The sequence below is a fragment of the Mobula hypostoma genome, chromosome 30 (genome assembly GCF_963921235.1).
Source record: "Mobula hypostoma chromosome 30, sMobHyp1.1, whole genome shotgun sequence".
Taxonomy (NCBI): domain Eukaryota; kingdom Metazoa; phylum Chordata; class Chondrichthyes; order Myliobatiformes; family Myliobatidae; genus Mobula; species Mobula hypostoma.
The window spans coordinates 3,740,132-3,759,921 of NC_086126.1; the positions used below are offsets into that span (position 1 = coordinate 3,740,132).

The 19,790-nt window shown below is 54.1% G+C and overlaps 1 protein-coding gene across 1 annotated transcript; it reads left to right on the top strand.

The window, feature by feature from the left end:
• Positions 1 to 28: 28 nt before the first annotated feature.
• Positions 29 to 19,641, top strand: naa40 (N-alpha-acetyltransferase 40, NatD catalytic subunit). Its single transcript, XM_063036483.1, has 8 exons — positions 29 to 81; positions 1,144 to 1,239; positions 2,441 to 2,493; positions 3,761 to 3,856; positions 8,120 to 8,281; positions 15,625 to 15,708; positions 15,857 to 15,934; positions 19,066 to 19,641. Exons 1-8 carry the CDS (start codon positions 76 to 78, stop codon positions 19,205 to 19,207), a joined length of 717 nt encoding a protein of 238 aa, XP_062892553.1. The 5' UTR covers positions 29 to 75; the 3' UTR covers positions 19,208 to 19,641.
• The last annotated feature ends 149 nt before the right edge of the window (positions 19,642 to 19,790 follow it).

The following is a 19,790-nucleotide window of genomic DNA, read 5'->3' on the forward strand; positions in this document are numbered from 1 at the left end:
ACCGGAAGTGGCGGAGGTTCGGCGGGGACGGACCGGAAGTGTCAACCTCCCGCTGCCGATGGTTTTGAACTCGCCATGGGGGTGAGTGAGTGAATGAGTGACGGGAGGGGGGAAAGGAGGGAGGGTTACGGATACGGGTAGATGAACGGGGAGGGAAGGCAGAGTTGCAGGGTGAGAGGGGAAAGGAGTGAGGAAAGGGGTGTGGGTGGGTGGCGAGGGACGGGAAGAGGGGGGCGGGACAGGTCGGGAGTAGGAGGTGTGAGGGAAGGGGAGGGGGAGTTGAGGGCAGGGGTAGGAGGTGTGAGGGAAAGGGTTGGAGGGAAGACGGACTGAGGGAAGGGGTAGGAGGTGTGAGGGAAAGGGTTGGAGGGAAGACGGACTGAGGGAAGGGGTAGGAGGTGTGACGGACAGGTTTGGCGGGGAGGAGGAGTTGAGGGAAAGGTAGGAGGTGTGAGGGCAGGGTTGGCGGGGAGGAGGAGTTGAGGGAAGGGTAGGAGGTGTGAGGGCAGGGTTGGCGGGGAGGAGGAGTTGAGGGAAGGGGTAGGAGGTGTGGGAACGGGTTGGAGGGAAGAAGGAGTGAGGGAAGGGGTAGGAGGTGTGAGGGACAGGGTTGGAGGGGAGGAGGAGTTGAGGGAAGGGTAGGAGGTGTGAGGGCAGGGTTGGCGGGGAGGAGGAGTTGAGGGAAGGGGTAGGAGGTGTGGGAACGGGTTGGAGGGAAGAAGGAGTGAGGGAAGGGGTAGGAGGTGTGAGGGACAGGGTTGGAGGGGAGGAGGAGTTGAGGGAAGGGGTAGGAGGTGTGAGGGAAAGTGTTGGAGGGAAGAAGGAGTGAGGGAAGGGGTAGGAGGTGTGAGGGAAAGGGTTGGAGGGGAGGAAGAGGTAGGAAGTGTGAGGAAAAGTGTTGGAGGGGAGGAGGAGTTGAGGGAAGAGGTAGGCGGTGTGATGGAGAGGGTTGGAGGCAAGGAGGAGCGAGGGAAGGGTTTGGAGTGGAGTAAGAGCGAAGAAGAGGTATGGGGTGGTGGTGAGGGGATAGGGAGAGGAGAATGAGGGCAGACGGAGGGGAAGAGGCTAGAGTCTGGATGACGGACAGGAAGAGGGGAAGGAGGGGTGAAGGACAACCCACCCACCGCTGTGTTGGCTCTCCAGAGAAAGTCGTCCAGAGCTAAAGAGAAAAAGCAGAAGAGACTGGAGGAGAGGGCAGCCATGGACGCCATCTGTGCCAAAGTGGAGTCGGCGAACAAGGTGGGACCTGGGTGGGGGAAGGAGAGGGCAACTGCAGGAGAGAAAGAGAATACACACACCCACACCCCTTCTCGCTGCCCTTGAGGGTCACAGTGGAATCCAGCACCTCTCCAAGTTTTGCCCACTCAACCGGCGGGAGCCTCTACCCCTGCCTTTATTTTGCACCCCACGGCACCCCAGGGTGGAGATATACAACAGACAATAGGTGCAGGAGTAGGCCATTCGGCCCTTTGAGCCAGCACCACCATTCACTGTGATCATGGCTGATCATCCACAATCAGTATCCAGTTCCTGCCTTATCCCCATATCCCTTCACTCCACTATCTAACTCTTTCTTGAACGCATCCAGAGACTTGGCCTCCACAGCCTTCTGGGGCAGAGCATTCCATATATCCACCACCCTCTGGGTGAAAACGTTTTTCCTCAACTCCGTTCTAAATGGCCTACCCCTAATTCTTAAACTGTGGCCTCTGGTTCTGAACTCCCCCAACACTGGAAACATGTCCCCTGCCTCTAGAGTGTCCAATCCCTTAATAATCTTATATGTTTCAATCAGATTCCCTCTCATCCTTCTAAAATTCTGGTGTATACAAGCCCAGTCGCTCCAATCTTTCAACATATGACGGTCCTGCCATCCTGGGAATTAACCTTGTGAACCTATGCTGCACTCCCTCCATAGCAAGAATGTCCTTCCTCAAATTTGGAGACCAAAACTGCACACAGTACTCCAGGTGTGGTCTCACCAGGGCCCTGTACAACTGCAGAAGGACTTCTTTGCTCCTATACTCAACTCCCCTTGTTATGAAGGCCAGCATGCCATTAGCTTTCTTCACTGCCTGCTGTACTTGCATGCTTGCTTTCAGTGACTGATGTATAAGAACACCTAGATCTCGTTTTACTTCCCCTTTTCCTAACTTGACACCATTCAGATAGTAGTAATCCAGCCAGAGAGGGAGAAATTGACCTGGGCCCTCAGTATGCCCGCAGTGGGGAATGGTTGTGGGGGCTGGGGTGGGGGGGTAACCATCTCTATCCAGCTCAGACTGCTGGCTTCCTCTGGTCCGGCTGCCCCGCTCAGTGGGTTTTGAGAGGAGTTCAGGGCAGGGCAGGTCATGTCTCGGGGGGAGGAGGGGTGTTGGTGGTGAGTTGGGTGGGGCATTGCAGGAGATATTTAACTCCTCCTCCTGTTTCCCCCTTTAAGCTTGAAGACCCCTTGGCGCCTTTCCCTGCCTTCAGGAAATACGACAGGAATGGGTAAGGCTGAGGCAGTCGTGCTGCATGTTCCCAGTGCTGCTAACCCCCACCCTTCCCCACGTCCCCTATACCCACCCCCACCTCCACTTCCCTGTCACCTGCCAGGCGCTCATTTCTTTCAAGAGATCTCACCAAGTTGCACTGAGCAGTGGGGTATATCATACGCTCAACGGTGTCCCTCATTCCCCCTCTCTCAGGGAGAGATCTGTACAGTGACTGGTCTCCCTCAGTCCTTCTCGGGAGATCTGTACACTGACCAGTGTCTTACTTTCCCTCTCTCTCAGGAGGACCTCTGTAGACGGATTGAGGTCTCTCATTCCCTCTGTCTCAGGAGATCAATACACTGACCGTTGTCTCACATTCCCTCTCCCTCAGGGGGAGATCTATACACTGACCGGTATCTCTCAGTCCCTCCCTCTCAGGGGGAGATCTGTACACTGACCAGTGTCTCAGTCTCTCTCAGGGGGAGATCTGTACACTGACTAGTGTCTCAGTCCCTGTCTCTCAGGGGGAGATCTGTACACTGACCAGTGTCTCAGTCCCTCTCTCTCAGGGGGAGATCTGTACACTGACTAGTGTCTCAGTCCCTGTCTCTCAGGGGGAGATCTGTACACTGACCAGTGTCTTGGTCCCTGTCTCTCAGGGGGAGATCTGTACCCTGACCGGTGTCTCAGTCCCCTCAGGGGGAGATCTGTACACTGACCAGTGTCTCAGTCCCTCTCTCTCAGGGGGAGAGCTGTACACTGACCGGTGTCTCAGTCCCCTCAGGGGGAGATCTGTACCCTGACCAGTGTCTCTCAGTCCCTGTTTATCAGAAAAGATACCCGTATACTGATTTTATTCCCTCGAAATGAAAGCGGCACGGAAGGAAGTTGCTTCTCCCAGTATTCCCTGTCTCCCGATCAACCCTGCAATCCCCGCCACTCTGCACCTCTCAGTCTACTGAGGACCAGACCAGGATCGGGAGCGGATAGTGTTATTGACCCAACCGAGGGTCGGACTTTAACCTCAAGGGTTAACTGTTTCTGCAGCCGGTCGTCCCCTAGTAGGTGATGAACGCTGCCCTAGTAACTGATCACAGCAGGGATGGAGGGGGACGGAGTGGAAATAACTCTGTCTGCTTGAGGTGGGGGGGGGGAGGAATCTGCGCACTATGACTTCCACACCACCCCCTCAACCCCTCTCTTCCCCTTCCCACCTTCACTATCTTTAGCCGTCCCACCCCTCACTTTTCTCACTGTCCCCCCCCCACCTCTCTCTCATCCAGGGTGAACGTACTGATTGAGTGCAAGCGCGTGTCAGACCTGGACAGCAGCACTGTGGACTGGGCCGTGGACCTGACCAGGACCAATATGCAGGCCATGTGAGTGAGAGCCCGGACGTTGCATGCCTCTGACGCTCGGCCAGGGGATAGAGAGAGATGTCAGTAGGTAATTCTTGCCCTCGCCAGCCAACTGTTGCTCAGTGGTTCGGACCGTAGAGGCTGCAGGAAGGAGGGGTGCATCTCAGAATAATGAGGGGTTTTTTTAGGACAGAGATGAGGAGGAATTTCTTCAGCCAGAGGGTGGGGAACCTGTGGAATTCATCGCCACAGACGGGTGTGGAGGCCAAGTCACCGGGTATATTTAAACCCGACGTTGATAGGGTCTTGGTTGGTATGCCAGCACTGATCTGTCAAACTGTCCCATCACACACTCCCAGGGTCAGACACAGACTGAAACTCCCTCTACCCCGTCCCATCACACACTCCCGGGGTCAGACACAGAGTGAAGCTCCCTCCACACCGTCCCATCACACTCTCCCGGGGTCAGACACAGAGTGAAACTCCCTCCACACCGTCCCATCACACACTCCCGGGGTCAGACACAGAGTGAAACTCCCTCTACCCCGTCCCATCACACACTCCTGGGGTCAGACACAGAGTGAAGCTCCCTCCACACCGTCCCATCACACTCTCCCGGGGTCAGACACAGAGTGAAGCTCCCTCCACACCGTCCCATCACACACTCCCGGGGTCAGACACAGAGTGAAACTCCCTCTACCCCGTCCCATCACACACTCCTGGGGTCAGACACAGAGTGAAGCTCCCTCCACACCGTCCCATCACACACTCCCGGGGTCAGACACAGAGTGAAGCTCCCTCCACACCGTCCCATCACACTCTCCCGGGGTCAGACACAGAGTGAAGTTCCCTCCACACCGTCCCATCACATTCTTCCGGGGTCAGACACAGAGTGAAGTTCCCTCCACACCGTCCCATCACACTCTCCCGGGGTCAGACACAGAGTGAAGCTCCCTCCACACCGTCCCATCACACACTCCCGGGGTCAGACACAGAGTGAAACTCCCTCTACCCCGTCCCATCACACACTCCTGGGGTCAGACACAGAGTGAAGCTCCCTCCACACCGTCCCATCACACACTCCCGGGGTCAGACACAGAGTGAAACTCCCTCTACCCCGTCCCATCACACACTCCTGGGGTCAGACACAGAGTGAAGCTCCCTCCACACCGTCCCATCACACACTCCCGGGGTCAGACACAGAGTGAAGTTCCCTCCACACCGTCCCATCACACACTCCCGGGGTCAGACACAGAGTGAAGCTCCCTCCACACCGTCCCATCACACTCTCCGGGGTCAGACACAGAGTGAAGCTCCCTCCATACTGTCTCATCACACACTCCTGGGGTCAGACACAGAGTGAAGCTCCCTCTACACCGTCCCATCACACACTCCCGGGGTCAGACACAGAGTGAAGCTCCCTCTACACTATCCCATGACACACTCCCGGGGTCAGATAGTGTGGAACTGCTTTGCTGATCTGGACAAAATCGAAGAAAGCTGCTGTATAGAGTTTGTCAGATATATTGGAGGAGGTGTGGAGGTGAATATCTGAGTGAGTGGCTAATTTAGTGTGGGGGCTTCTACTGGAGCTTTTACGCTGGTTTGACAGCGTTTTTGCGTTACCATGGGTGCTGCCGACTCCAAAAGAAGGGAGATAATTGCCGTTGTTCCCCCGCTAACATTAGAACAACACCCCTTCCTCCTGCCCCGTCCTGTCTCTGGGCTGGTGCGGGTGCAGGAGCATTTTGGACGTCTCAACCTGGGAACCCTTCAAGATCGATGGAGCCTTTCCCAGCGCTGGAATGCCGAAAGGGACTGTTGAGTGCTGAGTGTCTTCCCAATGCCCCGGTTTCCTCCCGGTTTCCTCGTGCAGCCTGCTGTTTGTGCAGCACAGGCTGGCCTGTCCCGTCTGCAACGTGTCCCAGCTCTACTCAGGATCCTGGAACATCAGGGCAGCCGGACCGATGGCATCTGCTGACGCCACAGGAGCGAGCAAACTGCGGGAGGTTCCGAGCTCTTCCATCCCGGAACGCCACTCGCCCCAGGACTTTATCTGACCACAGAGTTCTTTCAGACTTTCTGGGATGTCCTGGGGAAAAGCCCAGCCACCGGGGAAAGCCCCTTTCGTGGTGGAGAGCTGCCGTGGTCCTGTTGCCCAAGAACGGGAACGGCTGAAGAACTGGCGTCCAGTCTTTCCCTTGTCCGGGGGTCTACAAGATCTTCGCCTGGCCACTGACCAACCATCTTGGCGTGGTGTTGAGACAGGTAATCCATCCTGACCAATCTTACACAACCCCGGGCCGGTCTAGTCTGGGACCTAATCCACCTGCTCACCGGCAGCGTTTCTCTCTCTCTTGACCAGGAGACTCGATAGACCACAGGGTCCTGGTGGACACTCTGCAGGTATTTGGGCTGGCACCACCCTCTGTAGTCTGGGCTCGGCTCCTATACTCTGCCGCAGAGTGTCTTGTCAAGGTCAATGGACCATTGACTGCGCCCGTTTCCTTTACAAGAGGAGTACGTCCGGGGTGCCCCTTGTCCAGCCAGTTGTATACCATCTGTGTAAAGCCATTCCTGTGCCTCCTTCAGTAGAGGTTGACAGGGCTGGCTCTATGTGAACCGGACATGGAGGCCGTCCTCTCAGCCTACGCCGAAGACGTGCTGCTGATGGTGACAGATGCCAAGTGACCTGCAGAGGACGCGTGAGAGTCAGGAAGTTTTCCCGGCCGCGTCCTCAACTGGGCAAAATATTCCGGTCTCTTAGTGGGGCAGTGGCAGGTGGACTCCCTGCCAGAGGAGGTGAGACCTTTTGCGTGAAGCACCAAACACCTCCTCTGTCTGGGAGTCTGCTGGGGAGAGCTGGCTGGCGAACTGGCAGGACCTGGAGAGGAAAGCCATGGATCGACTGGGGCCTTCTCAGGGTGCTGTCCTATCGAGGCAGGGTGGTGGTCAGACAGTCACCTCGGCACCACCCGCTCCCTTTGTCGCGACGGTGCAGAGGAAGTCGGTGGACTTGTGGGGCAACAGGACACACTGGGTCTCTGTGCAATGGCGTTATCCGGGAGCCAGGCCCAGACAACTTGAGCCGCCTCTCATCGACACCCACAGTCCCATTCAGGGATGCAAGGAGGAGGTACACGCTCTTCCCTTCCTGGCCCTTGTCCACCGTCCCGACATGCCATGGCGGTCTGTGCATGAGAGGGGTCTCCGATGGAAGTCCCTTTGTGCGGGAGTTCTTCCCCTGCACCTGGGGGATCTGGGGGTGCAGCCCCCTCCATCGAGCAGTGCCCTGCAATAAGCTCCTTAGTTTGTACACGGTTCTCTCGGCTGCATGTCACTTCTGTGGGCGGGAAGAGACTGTGTACCACCTGTGTGTGAGGCTGCAACCCCTTTCTTCATGTCTCTTCGCCTTCTGCTCACACTTTAGTCCCACCCTCTTTATATATGATCGTACAGTGAGGTGGGCGTGTGGCCAAGTGGTTAAGGCATTGGACTAGCGACCTGTAGGTCGTGAGTTCGAGCCCCAGCCGAGGCAACGTGTTGTGTCCTTGAGCAAGGCACTTAATCACACATTGCTCTGCGACGACACTGGTGCCAAGCTGTACGGGTCCTAATGCCCTTCCTTTGGACAACATCGGTGTCGTGGACAGGGGAGACTTGCAGCATGGGCAACTGCCGGTCTTCCATACAACCTTGCCCAGGCCTGCGCCCTGGAGAGTGAAGACTTTCCAGGCGCAGATCCATGGTCTCGCAAGACTAACGGGTGCTCTGAATACAGTGAGGAGTGGGGGCAACGAGGGATGAGGGTGTCTTTGTCAAGTTGCTGCTGGGGCTGGTGAGAACAGCTATCTGGGTGGCCGGGTAGACTGCCTACGTCCGTGTTGGGTAACCACTGGGAGGGACTCGTACTGTCCAGAGTGACCATAGTGGCGTTCCGGGATCATTGGGCTCCGCAGGGAGTCGGTGCCATCGTCGATAGAAACGGGAACAATACAGTAGTTGTGCTAGTCACAGTTTTCTGTATATACTGTATTTGTAATAAAGATACTTTGTTTGAAAATTAAAGGCCAGTACGTGTTCCACCACACACTCCCGGGGACGGCCGGCTGCGATACCACTGCCTGACGTGTTTGCTTTGTGCTGTTGGGCCACGAAGACGGTTTAGGAAGTGGGGGGGTGGTATTGTGCTGCCACCGTGGGCTGGGGTGGAGGGAGGTGGGGTGCGGGGAAGGGGCGCGTCCCAAGACTGGCCAGCTGGCTGCCACTCCCCTCTCCCTCCAGGTACGAGCAGAGCGAGTGGGGTTGGAAGGATCGGGAGAAACGGGAGGAGATGACGGACGAGCGCGCCTGGTACCTGGTGGCCCGCGACGGAGGGGGCAAGCAGCCCGCTGCCTTCTCCCACTTCCGCTTCGACGTGGATTGCGGGGAGGAGGTTCTGTACTGGTATGGTAACCGCAGGAGACCTCCCCTCTCCCCCCCACCCCACCGCCGGGAGTTAAAGGCTGGCTTTATGTACATCGAGACGCAGTCCCTCACTCCCGCAGAGAGCTTGCCTCCCTTTTGGTATCACTCCCGTCCCAGCTACTCTGCACTTCCCGCGTCTTTCAGAATTGATTTTAAAGTTCTTTTACTTGTTTTAAAGCTCTCAATGACCTGGGACCGGAGTACATCACAGAATCGTTTTCGTTTCATAGTCCTGCTCGAGCTCTCAGGTCTTCTTCTGCCGGTCTCTTAACTTTAAACAATCTCCCTCAAAAGAAAATTGGCAGGTCAGCTTTTTTTGAACTACGCTCCTGAACTGTGGCATTCGATACCTAAAACTATAAGGGATGCAGGCTCAATTGACACTTTTAAACACCAGTTCAAGACCTAATTATTTAACCTTGCTTTTAAGTAACATCTTTTGGTCTTTGATTTTCATGGTTGTAATCTATCCCATTGTAAAACACTTGGAACTACATTGTCTGTATGGAGTCATACAGCACAGAAACAGGCCTTTTGGCCCACCTAGTCTCTGCTGAACCATTTAAGCTACCTACTCCCATCGATCTGCACTGGGACTATCGCCGTCCATACCCCCCACCATCCATCTGCCCTATTCAAACTTCTGTCAAAGTGTGAAATCGAGCTCGCCTGCTCTACTTGCACCGGCAGCTGTCACCACCCTCTGACTGAAGAAGCTCCCCCTCATGTTCCCCTTAAACCGCTCACCTTTCACCCTTGACCCATGACCTCTGGTTGCAGTCCGTCCCAACTTCAAAGTTTTCAAAGTGCTTGGATTTAACCTATCCACACCCCTCAGAATGTTGTGTACCTCTATAAATCTCCTCCCAACCTTCTACATTCCAAGGAATAAAGTCCTAACTGATTCCATCTTTCCTTGTAACTCGGGTCCTCCAGACCCGGCAACATCCCTTGTAAATTTTCTCTGTACTCTTTCAAACTTCTTTACATCTTTCCTGTAGGTCGGTGACCAAAACTGCGCACAATACTCCAAATTAGGCCTCACCGACGTCTTATACAACTTCAACATAACATCCCATCTCCTGTACCCGGTAAACATACATAACAGTTGCTGGTGAATGCAGCAGGCCAGGCAGCATCTCTGGGAAGAGGTACAGTCAACATTTTGGGCCGAGACCCTTCGTCAGGACTAACTAAACGGCTAGTTCTGATGAAAGGTCTCAGCCTGAAATGTCGACTGTACCTCTTCCTAGAGATGCTGCCTGGCCTGCTGTGTTCACCAGCAACTTTTATGTATGTTGCTTGAATTTCCAGCATCTGCAGAATTCCTGGTGTTTCCTGTACTCGGTACTCTGATTTATGAAGGCCAATAACCCTGTGGTCAAAAAAAAACGGAAACAGCGATGAAGAATCTGAGAGCGACGGTACTCCTGAGTCTCCACCCGGGACTTGCGTGACTGACAGTAGTGAAAACGGAGAGGAAATTACTGACACGATGAAGGAAGCCCTGAACACCGCCAGAGATGGAGGACCTTCACTGCTGCCTGAAACGCCAGCGGAGTAAAGAGCAGCGACCAACTCCCCAAGGAGTAAGGCTGATCAATGCCTCCACCCACTAACCCATGATGGATTCTGGTGTTTAAATCCAAGGTTCTTCTTGAAGGCAAGAGACACGAAACCTGTTGCTTCACGATCATTTCTTGAGTTGATCGAAGCCGAAGTGGCAGGGAAAGCTTAAGATTCAAGAACGTGGCATCCCCCCCCCACTTCTGTCTCTCCACGCCTCCTTCCCACAATCTGCCCTCGTCCCCCATCTCTCCCCACACCTCCTTCCCACATTTCCCCTCTTCCCTCCCTCTGTCCACACCTCCTTCCCATAATCTCCCTTTCCCCACCCTCTCTCCAAACTTCCTTCCCATCATCTCCCCTCTTCCCAACTCTCCACACCTCCTTCCTATCATCTCCCCTTTCCCCACCCTCTCTCCAAACTTCCTTCCCATCATCTCCCCTTTCCCCACCCTCTCTCCACACCTCCTTCCCATCATCTCCCCTTTCCCCACCCTCCCTCCACAACTCCTTCCCATCATCTCCCCTTTCCCCACCCTCTCTCCACACCTCCTTCCCATCATCTCCCCTTTCCTCACCCTCTCTCCACACCTCCTTCCCATCATCTCCCCTTTCCCCACCCTCTCTCCAAACCTCCTTCCCATCATCTCCCCTTTCCCCATCTCTCTCCACACCTCCTTCCCGTCATCTCCCCTTTCCCCACTCTCTCTCCAAACTTCCTTCCCATCGTCTCCCCTCTTCCCCATCTCTCCACACCTCCTTCCCATCATCTCCCCTCTTCCCATCTCTCCACACCTCCTTCCCATCATCTCCCCTTTCCCCACTCTCTCTCCAAACCTCCTTCCCATCATCTCCCCTTTCCCCACCCTCTCTCCACAATTCCTTCCCATCATCTCCCCTTTCCCCACCCTCTCTCCAAACCTCCTTCCCATCATCTCCCCTTTCCCCACCCTCTCGCTACAACTCCTTCCCATCATCTCCCCTTTCCCCACCCTCTCTCCAAACCTCCTTCCCATCATCTCCCTTTCCCCACCCTCTCTCCAAACCTCCTTCCCATCATCTCCCCTCTTCCCAACTCTCCACACCTCCTTCCTATCATCTCCCCTTTCCCCACCCTCTCTCCAAACTTCCTTCCCATCATCTCCCCTTTTCCCAACTCTCTCCACACCTCCTTCCCATCATCTCCCCTTTCCCCACCCTCTCTCCACACCTCCTTCCCATCATCTCCCCTTTCCCCACCCTCTCTCCAAACCTCCTTCCCATCATCTCCCCTCTTCCCAACTCTCCACACCTCCTTCCTATCATCTCCCCTTTCCCCACCCTCTCTCCAAACTTCCTTCCCATCATCTCCCCTTTCCCCAGCCTCTCTCCACACCTCCTTCCCATCATCTCCTCTTTCCCCATCTCTCTCCAAACTTCCTTCTCATCATCTCCCCTCTTCCCCATCTCTCCACACCTCCTTCCCATCATCTCCCTTTCCCCACCCACTCTCCACACCTCCTTCCCATCATCTCCCCTTTCCCCACCCTCTCTCCACACCTCCTTCCCATCATCTCCCCTTTCCCCATCTCTCTCCACACCTCCTTCCCATCATCTCCCCTTTCCCCACCCTCTCTTCAAACTTCCTTCCCATCATCTCCCCTCTTCCCATCTCTCCACACATCCTTCCCACCATCTCCCCTTTCCCCATCCTCTCTCCAAACCTCCTTCCCATCATCTCCCCTTTCCCCACCCTCTCTCCACACCTCCTTCCCATCATCTCCCTTTTCCCCACCCACTCTCCACACCTCCTTCCCATCATCTCCCCTTTCCCCACCCACTCTCCACACCTCCTTCCCATCATCTCCCCTTTCCCCACCCACTCTCCACACCTCCTTCCCATCATCTCCCCTTTCCCCACCCTCTCTCCAAACTTCCTTCCCATCATCTCCCCTCTTCCCCATCTCTCCACACCTCCTTCCCATCATCTCCCCTTTCCCCACCCTCTCTTCAAACTTCCTTCCCATCATCTCCCCTCTTCCCATCTCTCCACACATCCTTCCCACCATCTCCCCTTTCCCCATCCTCTCTCCAAACCTCCTTCCCATCATCTCCCCTTTCCCCACCCTCTCTCCACACCTCCTTCCCATCATCTCCCCTTTCCCCACCCACTCTCCACACCTCCTTCCCATCATCTCCCCTTTCCCCACCCTCTCTCCACACCTCCTTCCCATCATCTCCCCTTTCCCCACCCTCTCTTCAAACTTCCTTCCCATCATCTCCCCTTTCACCAGCCTCTCTCCAAACTTCCTTCCCATCATCTCCCCTCTTCCCCATCTCTCCACACCTCCTTCCCATCATCTCCCCTCTTCCCATCTCTCCACACCTCCTTCCCACCATCTCCCCTTTCCCCATCCTCTCTCCAAACCTCCTTCCCATCATCTCCCCTTTCCCCACCCTCTCTTCAAACTTCCTTCCCATCATCTCCCCTCTTCCCCCATCTCTCCACACATCCTTCCCACCATCTCCCCTTTCCCCATCCTCTCTCCACACCTCCTTCCCATCATCTCCCCTTTCCCCACCCTCTCTCCACACCTCCTTCCCATCATCTCCCTTTTCCCCACCCACTCTCCACACCTCCTTCCCATCATCTCCCCTTTCCCCACCCACTCTCCACACCTCCTTCCCATTATCTCCCCTTTCCCCACCCTCTCTTCAAACTTCCTTCCCATCATCTCCCCTTTCACCAGCCTCTCTCCAAACTTCCTTCCCATCATCTCCCCTCTTCCCCATCTCTCCACACCTCCTTCCCATCATCTCCCCTCTTCCCATCTCTCCACACCTCCTTCCCACCATCTCCCCTTTCCCCATCCTCTCTCCAAACCTCCTTCCCATCATCTCCCCTTTCCCCACCCTCTCTCCACACCTCCTTCCCATCATCTCCCCTTTCCCCATCTCTCTCCACACCTCCTTCCCATCATCTCCCCTTTCCCCACCCTCTCTTCAAACTTCCTTCCCATCATCTCCCCTCTTCCCATCTCTCCACACATCCTTCCCACCATCTCCCCTTTCCCCATCCTCTCTCCAAACCTCCTTCCCATCATCTCCCCTTTCCCCACCCTCTCTCCACACCTCCTTCCCATCATCTCCCTTTTCCCCACCCACTCTCCACACCTCCTTCCCATCATCTCCCCTTTCCCCACCCACTCTCCACACCTCCTTCCCATCATCTCCCCTTTCCCCACCCTCTCTTCAAACTTCCTTCCCATCATCTCCCCTTTCACCAGCCTCTCTCCAAACTTCCTTCCCATCATCTCCCCTCTTCCCCATCTCTCCACACCTCCTTCCCATCATCTCCCCTCTTCCCATCTCTCCACACCTCCTTCCCACCATCTCCCCTTTCCCCATCCTCTCTCCAAACCTCCTTCCCATCATCTCCCCTTTCCCCACCCTCTCTCCAAACCTCCTTCCCATCATCTCCTCTTCCCATCTCTCCACACATCCTTCCCACCATCTCCCCTTTCCCCATCCTCTCTCCAAACCTCCTTCCCATCATCTCCCCTTTCCCCACCCTCTCTCCAAACCTCCTTCCCATCATCTCCCCTTTCCCCACCCTCTCTCCACACCTCCTTCCCATCATCTCCCCTTTCCCCATCTCTCTCCACACCTCCTTCCCATCATCTCCCCTTTCTCCACCCTCTCTCCACACCTCCTTCCCATCATCTCCCCTTTCTCCACCCTCTCTCCAAACCTGCTTCCCATCATCTCCCCTTTCCCCACCCTCTCTCCAAATCTCCTTCCCACCATCTCCCTTTTCCCCACTCTCTGCACACCTCCTTCCCACTATCTCCCCTTTCCCCATCTCTCTCCACACCTCCTTCCCATCATCTCCCTTTCCCCATCTCTCTCCACACCTCCTTCCCATCATCTCCCCTCTCCGCTCCCTCTCTCCAACCTTCTTCCCATCATCTCCCTTTCCCCTCTCTCTCTACACCTCCTTCCCATCATCTCCCCTTTCCCCACCCTCTCTCCACACCTTCTTCCCATCGTCTCCCCTTTTCCCCATCTCTCTCCACACCTCCTTCCCATCGTCTCCCCTTTTCCCCAACTCTCTGCACACCTCCTTCCCACTATCTCCCCTTTCCCCACCCTCTCTCCACACCTTCTTCCCATCGTCTCCCCTTTTCCCCAACTCTCTGCACACCACCTTCCCATCGTCTCCCCTTTTCCCCAACTCTCTGCACACCTCCTTCCCACTATCTCCCCTTTCCCCATCTCTCTCCACACCCTCTTCCCACCATCTCCCTCCCCACACCTCCTTCCCATCATCTCCCTCCCCACTCTCCACACCTCCTTCCCATATCTCCCTCTCTCTCTCCACACACCTCCTTCCCCATCTCTCTCCACACCTCCTTCCCATCATCTCCCCTTTCCCCACCCTCTCTCCACACCTTCTTCACATCGTCTCCCCTTTTCCCCATCTCTCTCCACACCTCCTTCCCATCGTCTCCCCTTTTCCCCAACTCTCTGCACACCTCCTTCCCACTATCTCCCCTTTCCCCACCCTCTCTCCACACCTTCTTCCCATCGTCTCCCCTTTTCCCCATCTCTCTCCACACCTTCTTCCCATCGTCTCCCCTTTTCCCCAACTCTCTGCACACCACCTTCCCATCGTCTCCCCTTTTCCCCAACTCTCTGCACACCTCCTTCCCACTATCTCCCCTTTCCCCATCTCTCTCCACACCCTCTTCCCACCATCTCCCCTTTCCCCATCTCTCTCCACACCTCCTTCCCACCATCTCCCCTTTCCCCATCTCTCTCCACACCTCCTTCCCATCATCTCCCCTCTCCGCTCCCTCTCTCCACACACCTCTTCCCCACCCTCTCTCTCTACACCTCCTTCCCATCATCTCCCCTTTCCCCACCCTCTCTCCACACCTTCTTCCCATCGTCTCCCCTTTTCCCCATCTCTCTCCACACCTCCTTCCTACCATCTCCTCTCTTCACCTCCCCCCTCCCCACAGCTCCTTCCCACCATCTCCCCCTCCCCGCCTTGCTCCCTCTCCGCCCCTCGCCTGCTCCTTTCACCCCCTTGCCCCTGCCCCTCCAACTTCTCAGAATGAGAGCCTGTTGGTTCTGGAGTCGAGGGGCTTGGAGAAGCGACACAGAAGGTTGTAACATTGGAATAGCAAGTTGCTGGTCTCTGCTCTCATTGTTGCAGGAGTGACCCCTGTCTCTCCCTCTCCCTCGCTGGGGGTAGGGGGAAAGAGAACCCGTCCGCAGTACCAGAGTGCTGGGTTATGGGGCGGGGGAGGACGGAGCCTGTTACAGAAACCAAGTTGCTGGGCTATGGACTGTAGTTTTTGATGGATTCTGGATCGGTGTCTTTCTGGGGGACTTTTTGCTGTTGCTTGCGTGTTTGGGTATGGGGGGGTGGTGCGCAAGTGTGGGGAAGGGGAGGGGTCTGATGTTTCGTTCTGTGGGGTTTCTTGGTTCCTGGGTGTCTGTGAAGAGTAAGAATTTCAGATTGTATACTATATACCAATATTAAATTGAACCATTAAACCATTAAAGGCAACTCAAATACAAGCAGATAATTGTTAATCTGCAAAGAAAATGACAATTAAACCATCTAATCTAAGAGTTAAGCAGTCAGATCCAGCACCCACCCCTATCATTTGCTGTCAGAGTCACATTTTTGTGCTGCGTTGGACTCAGAGTAACAGTAATTGTGTTCTCCTTTTACACTTGCATTAAACCATCTTGAATCTTTGCAGTTACGAAGTCCAGCTGGAGGCGCGGGTGAGGAGGAAAGGGCTGGGGAAGTTCTTGATGCAGATACTCCAGCTGCTAGCGAACAGGTAATGGCCGCGCGGACGAGTTGGGGGGACGTGCCCCACCCGCCGTCTGTTTCCCCGCGGAGACCAGACGCTCTTCCCCTCTGTGTTTCTGCTCTCTGACCTCCGTCCGGTCCGAGACGCTGACTGCTGCCCTCTGCTCTCTCCCCAGCACGCAGATGAAGAAGGTAATGCTGACGGTATTTAAGCACAACAGCGGCGCGTATCAGTTCTTCCGAGAGGCGTTGCAGTAAGTCAGATGTCGGGATTGTGTCGTTTACACCTGTCGCTTTAATGTTCTCAGACCTATGCCGGCTCTCAGCTCAAACCCACGTTTCCCTGTAAGCTCTTGGCTTCTCTGTTAAACATCTCTTCACCAGCACCCACCACTCAAAAACAAATGTTCTGCATGTAAAGTCATAGAAATGTGCTGTGCAAAAACAGGCCCTTTGGCCCATCTAGTCCGTGCTGAACCATTTAATCTGCCTACTCCCATCGCCCTGCACGAGGACCATTGCCCTCCATATCCCTCCCATCCATGTATCATGTACCACTTGTGCTGTCAGCTCGTTCCACACTCTCACAACCCTCTGAGTGAAGAAGTTTCCCTTCAAGTTCCCGTTAAATATTTCATCTTTCACCTCTAGTTGCAGTCCCACCCAACCTCACTGAAAAAAGCCTGCTTGCATTTACACAATCTATACCCCTCATAATTTTGTATCCCTCTATCAAATCTCCTCTCAGTCTTCTACGCTTCAAAGAGTGCAGCCCTAACCTATGCAGTCTTACCTTATAACTCAGGTCCTCCAGACCCAGCGACATCCTTTTACATTTTCTCTGCATTCTTTCAACCTTGCTTACATCTTTCCTGCTGGTAGGTGACCAAAACCACACACAATACTCCAAATTAGGCCTCTTATACAACTTCAACATAACATCCCATCTCCTGTACTCAATACTTTGATTTATGAAGGCCAGTGTGCCAGAAGCTCCCTTTACGACCGGATCTACAGTGCCTACAAAAAAGTATTCACTCCCCTTGGAAGTTTTCATGTTTTATTGTTTTACAGCATTGAAACACAGTGGTTTTAATCCGTCTTTTTTGACAATGATCAACAGAAAAAGACTCTTCTACATGCACATGAATCCATTCTCTGCACATTCATGTGTCTGTCTAAAAGCCTCTTTAACAACCACTATCGTACCTGCCTCCACCATCATCCTTTGTGCCTATTCCAGACACCCACCACTTCCCGTGCTTTCATCATGAATCACCTTCAAACTTTTAACTTCTTACCTTCAAGCTAAGTCCTCTAGTATTTGATGCCTTTGAGGCCCTCTGTCGGTCAGGGTCAACCATGGATGTTCCATCTTAACTGTCTAGGTGATACGCAAGTCAGGGCAGTACAATACGGAGAGCAAGCTGTTGCCTATGCAGCAGGCTCCCTCTCTCCACGCAGCTGATGAACCCAAAGGAACGGCAGAGACCGACACAGTTTGGCACCGGTGGTGTCGCAGGAGTTGCCAGACAGCGTTGAACTCTGCATAGGACTGCCTTAGGGAGTCTAGCTCCGGTTTTTCCCCTCGGGGTTTACTCCCAAAGCCTTCCCCGTGAGTGGGTACAGCCGCAAGGCAGCAGAGGTTTGAGATCAGAGTTTTCCTTCTAGATGAGCCGCTAACAAACCCCACCTTCCCAAAGCAACTGGCTTCATGACCCCGGTAACCCACCTTTGCCCCTTCTGTCAGTTGAAATGGCTTAGTAGCCAAGCCACACGTGAAGGTCAGGAGCTGGACTGGGTTGTCAGGGGCTATTTGAGGTGCGTGCCATTGGGAGCATTTGATAGGTGGTGGGAGCCTGTCCCCATTACCTCCCCACCAACTAAAGTAACTTTAGATTAGATTCAACTTTATTGTCATTGTGCCAAGTATGGATACAAAGCCAATGAAATGTAGTTAGCATCTGACCAGAAATGCAAAGAACAGCGTTATTAACAAAGTAACTGCGAATAAAAAGAAAGTGCTACAGCACACAAATATAAAAGTACTGAGACAGTACAATATGGGTACAATACTGCTTAGCGCTGTGATGTGAGGTTCAGCAGGGTCACAGCCTCAGGGAAGAAGCTCTTCCTGTGCCTGGTGGTGCGGGAGCGGAGGCTCCTGTAGCGCCTACCGGATGGGAGGAGAGCAAAAAGTCCATGGTTAGGGTGAGATATATTCCTGATAATGCTTTTCGCCCTGCCCAGGCAGCGTTTATGGTAGATGTTCTCAATGGTGGGCAATTGGGTGCCGATAATCCGCTGGGCAGTTTTCACCACACGCTGGAGTGCTTTGCGGAACCTAAGGAACCTATTTGATATATACATTCTGGGAAAAAGGTACTGCCTAATCTATCCAGGTTTCCCATAATTCTATGAATCTGTCAGACGCACCACAGAAAACAACCCAAGTCTGTCCTTGTAGCTCCTACTCTAATCCAGGTGGCATCCTGGTGAACCTCTTCTGCACCCTTCCAAAGGCTCCGTGCCCTTGCTGTAATGGCGTGTTCAGAGCTGCACGCAGTACTCTGAGTGTGGCCTGACGTGATATCCTGGTCCTTGTACTCGGGAGATCGAGTTCAAGAGCTTTGAGGTAATGTTGCAGCCCCTGTAAAACTGGTTAGCTCGTATCTGAGTATTGCGTTCCGCTCTGGTCGCCTCACTACAGCAAGGATGTGGAGGCTTTAGAGAGGGTGCACAGGAGATTCACCGGGATGCTGCCTGGATTAGAGACCATGTCTTGTGAGGAGAGGTTAGAGTGAAGGAGGGTGAGAGGTGACTTGACAGAGGCCTACAAGATAAGAGGCACAGATCGAGTGGACAGCCAGAGGCGTTTCCCCAGGGTTGAAGTGGCTAATACCAGGGGACATAATTTTAAGGTGATTGGAGGAATCTGTAAGGGGACGTAAGGAGCAGTTTATTTTTAATGCAGAGTGGTGGGTGTGTGGAACGCTCTGCCGGGGGTGGTGATACAGGCAGATACATCAAAGACATTTAGGAGAATCTTTGGTAGGCACGTGGATGATAGAAGTATGGAGGGCTATGTGGGAGGGAAGGGTTACACTGATCTTGGAGTGGGTTAAAAGGTCGGGGTTCGAAGGGCCTGTACTGTGCCATACCGTTCTATCTCTTATCTTTGTTCGTGTGCTGTTCTCTGTACTTAACGTCCTGACCGATGAAAACAGATGCGTCTCCTTCACCATTCCATCTACTTGTGCAGGTCACTTTCCAGAGCTGTAGGTCCCTCTGTACGTAAGTGGGGGGGGGGACTCCTTGCACCAGAGGAAACCCCTCCCTGCGGAGCCGAGTCCTCACCCTGCCGTTCTCTCTCCCTCCTCCCCAGGTTCGACATCGACGAGTCCTCGCCCAGCCTGTCTGGCTGCTGCACGGACGACTGCTCCTACGAGATCCTGAGCCGACGGACCAAGTTCGGGGAGCACCCCCACCGACACGGGAGCCCGCACTGCGGGGGCTGCTGCCACTGAGTGGGCCTCCCTTCTGCCCCCCCCACCCCTGGTGGGGTGGGGAGGGGCGGAGAAAAGGCCACTTAGTCACCCCACGGGAATGTGGGTGCTCCGAGAGTGCGTGGGAATACCTGACAACTCGTTTTTTTTTATATAAAGGTTTCGTTCTTTTACCGCACATCCATCTATATATATTATATATACTGTGAAAGTGACCTAGCTTCTCACTGCCAGAGCCGTTCGAGTCTACCCCTGGTCGGGCAAGCTGAATCTCGCTTCAAATCCGGGTGATGTGTGGCACAGTCCCCCGAAACCCATTTTAATTTTCAGATGAAAAAGCCTCACTTTTTTTTTACACAAGTACAGAAGAAATCAAATTAACAAGAGACCAGCAATTTACATTCACAATAAACTTGAACTGTTCCTAGCATTCAGTTTTTAAATAAATTGCATTTCTCCTAGTTGTGATTTTGTATACTCAGTGGTCATTTTATTAGGTACACTTGCTTGTCAATGCAAATATCTAATCAACCAATCATGTGGCAGCAACTCAATGTATAAAAGCATGCAGGCACGGTCAAGAGCTCCAGACCAAATGTCAGAA

Excerpts from the sequence above, each read along its gene's own strand:
- naa40 (XM_063036483.1), top strand. Across the intron at positions 8,282-15,624 it reads GGGGAGGAGGTTCTGTACTG|TTACGAAGTCCAGCTGGAGG; the intron begins GTATGGTAACCG and ends GAATCTTTGCAG. Across the intron at positions 15,709-15,856 it reads CTCCAGCTGCTAGCGAACAG|CACGCAGATGAAGAAGGTAA; the intron begins GTAATGGCCGCG and ends CTCTCTCCCCAG.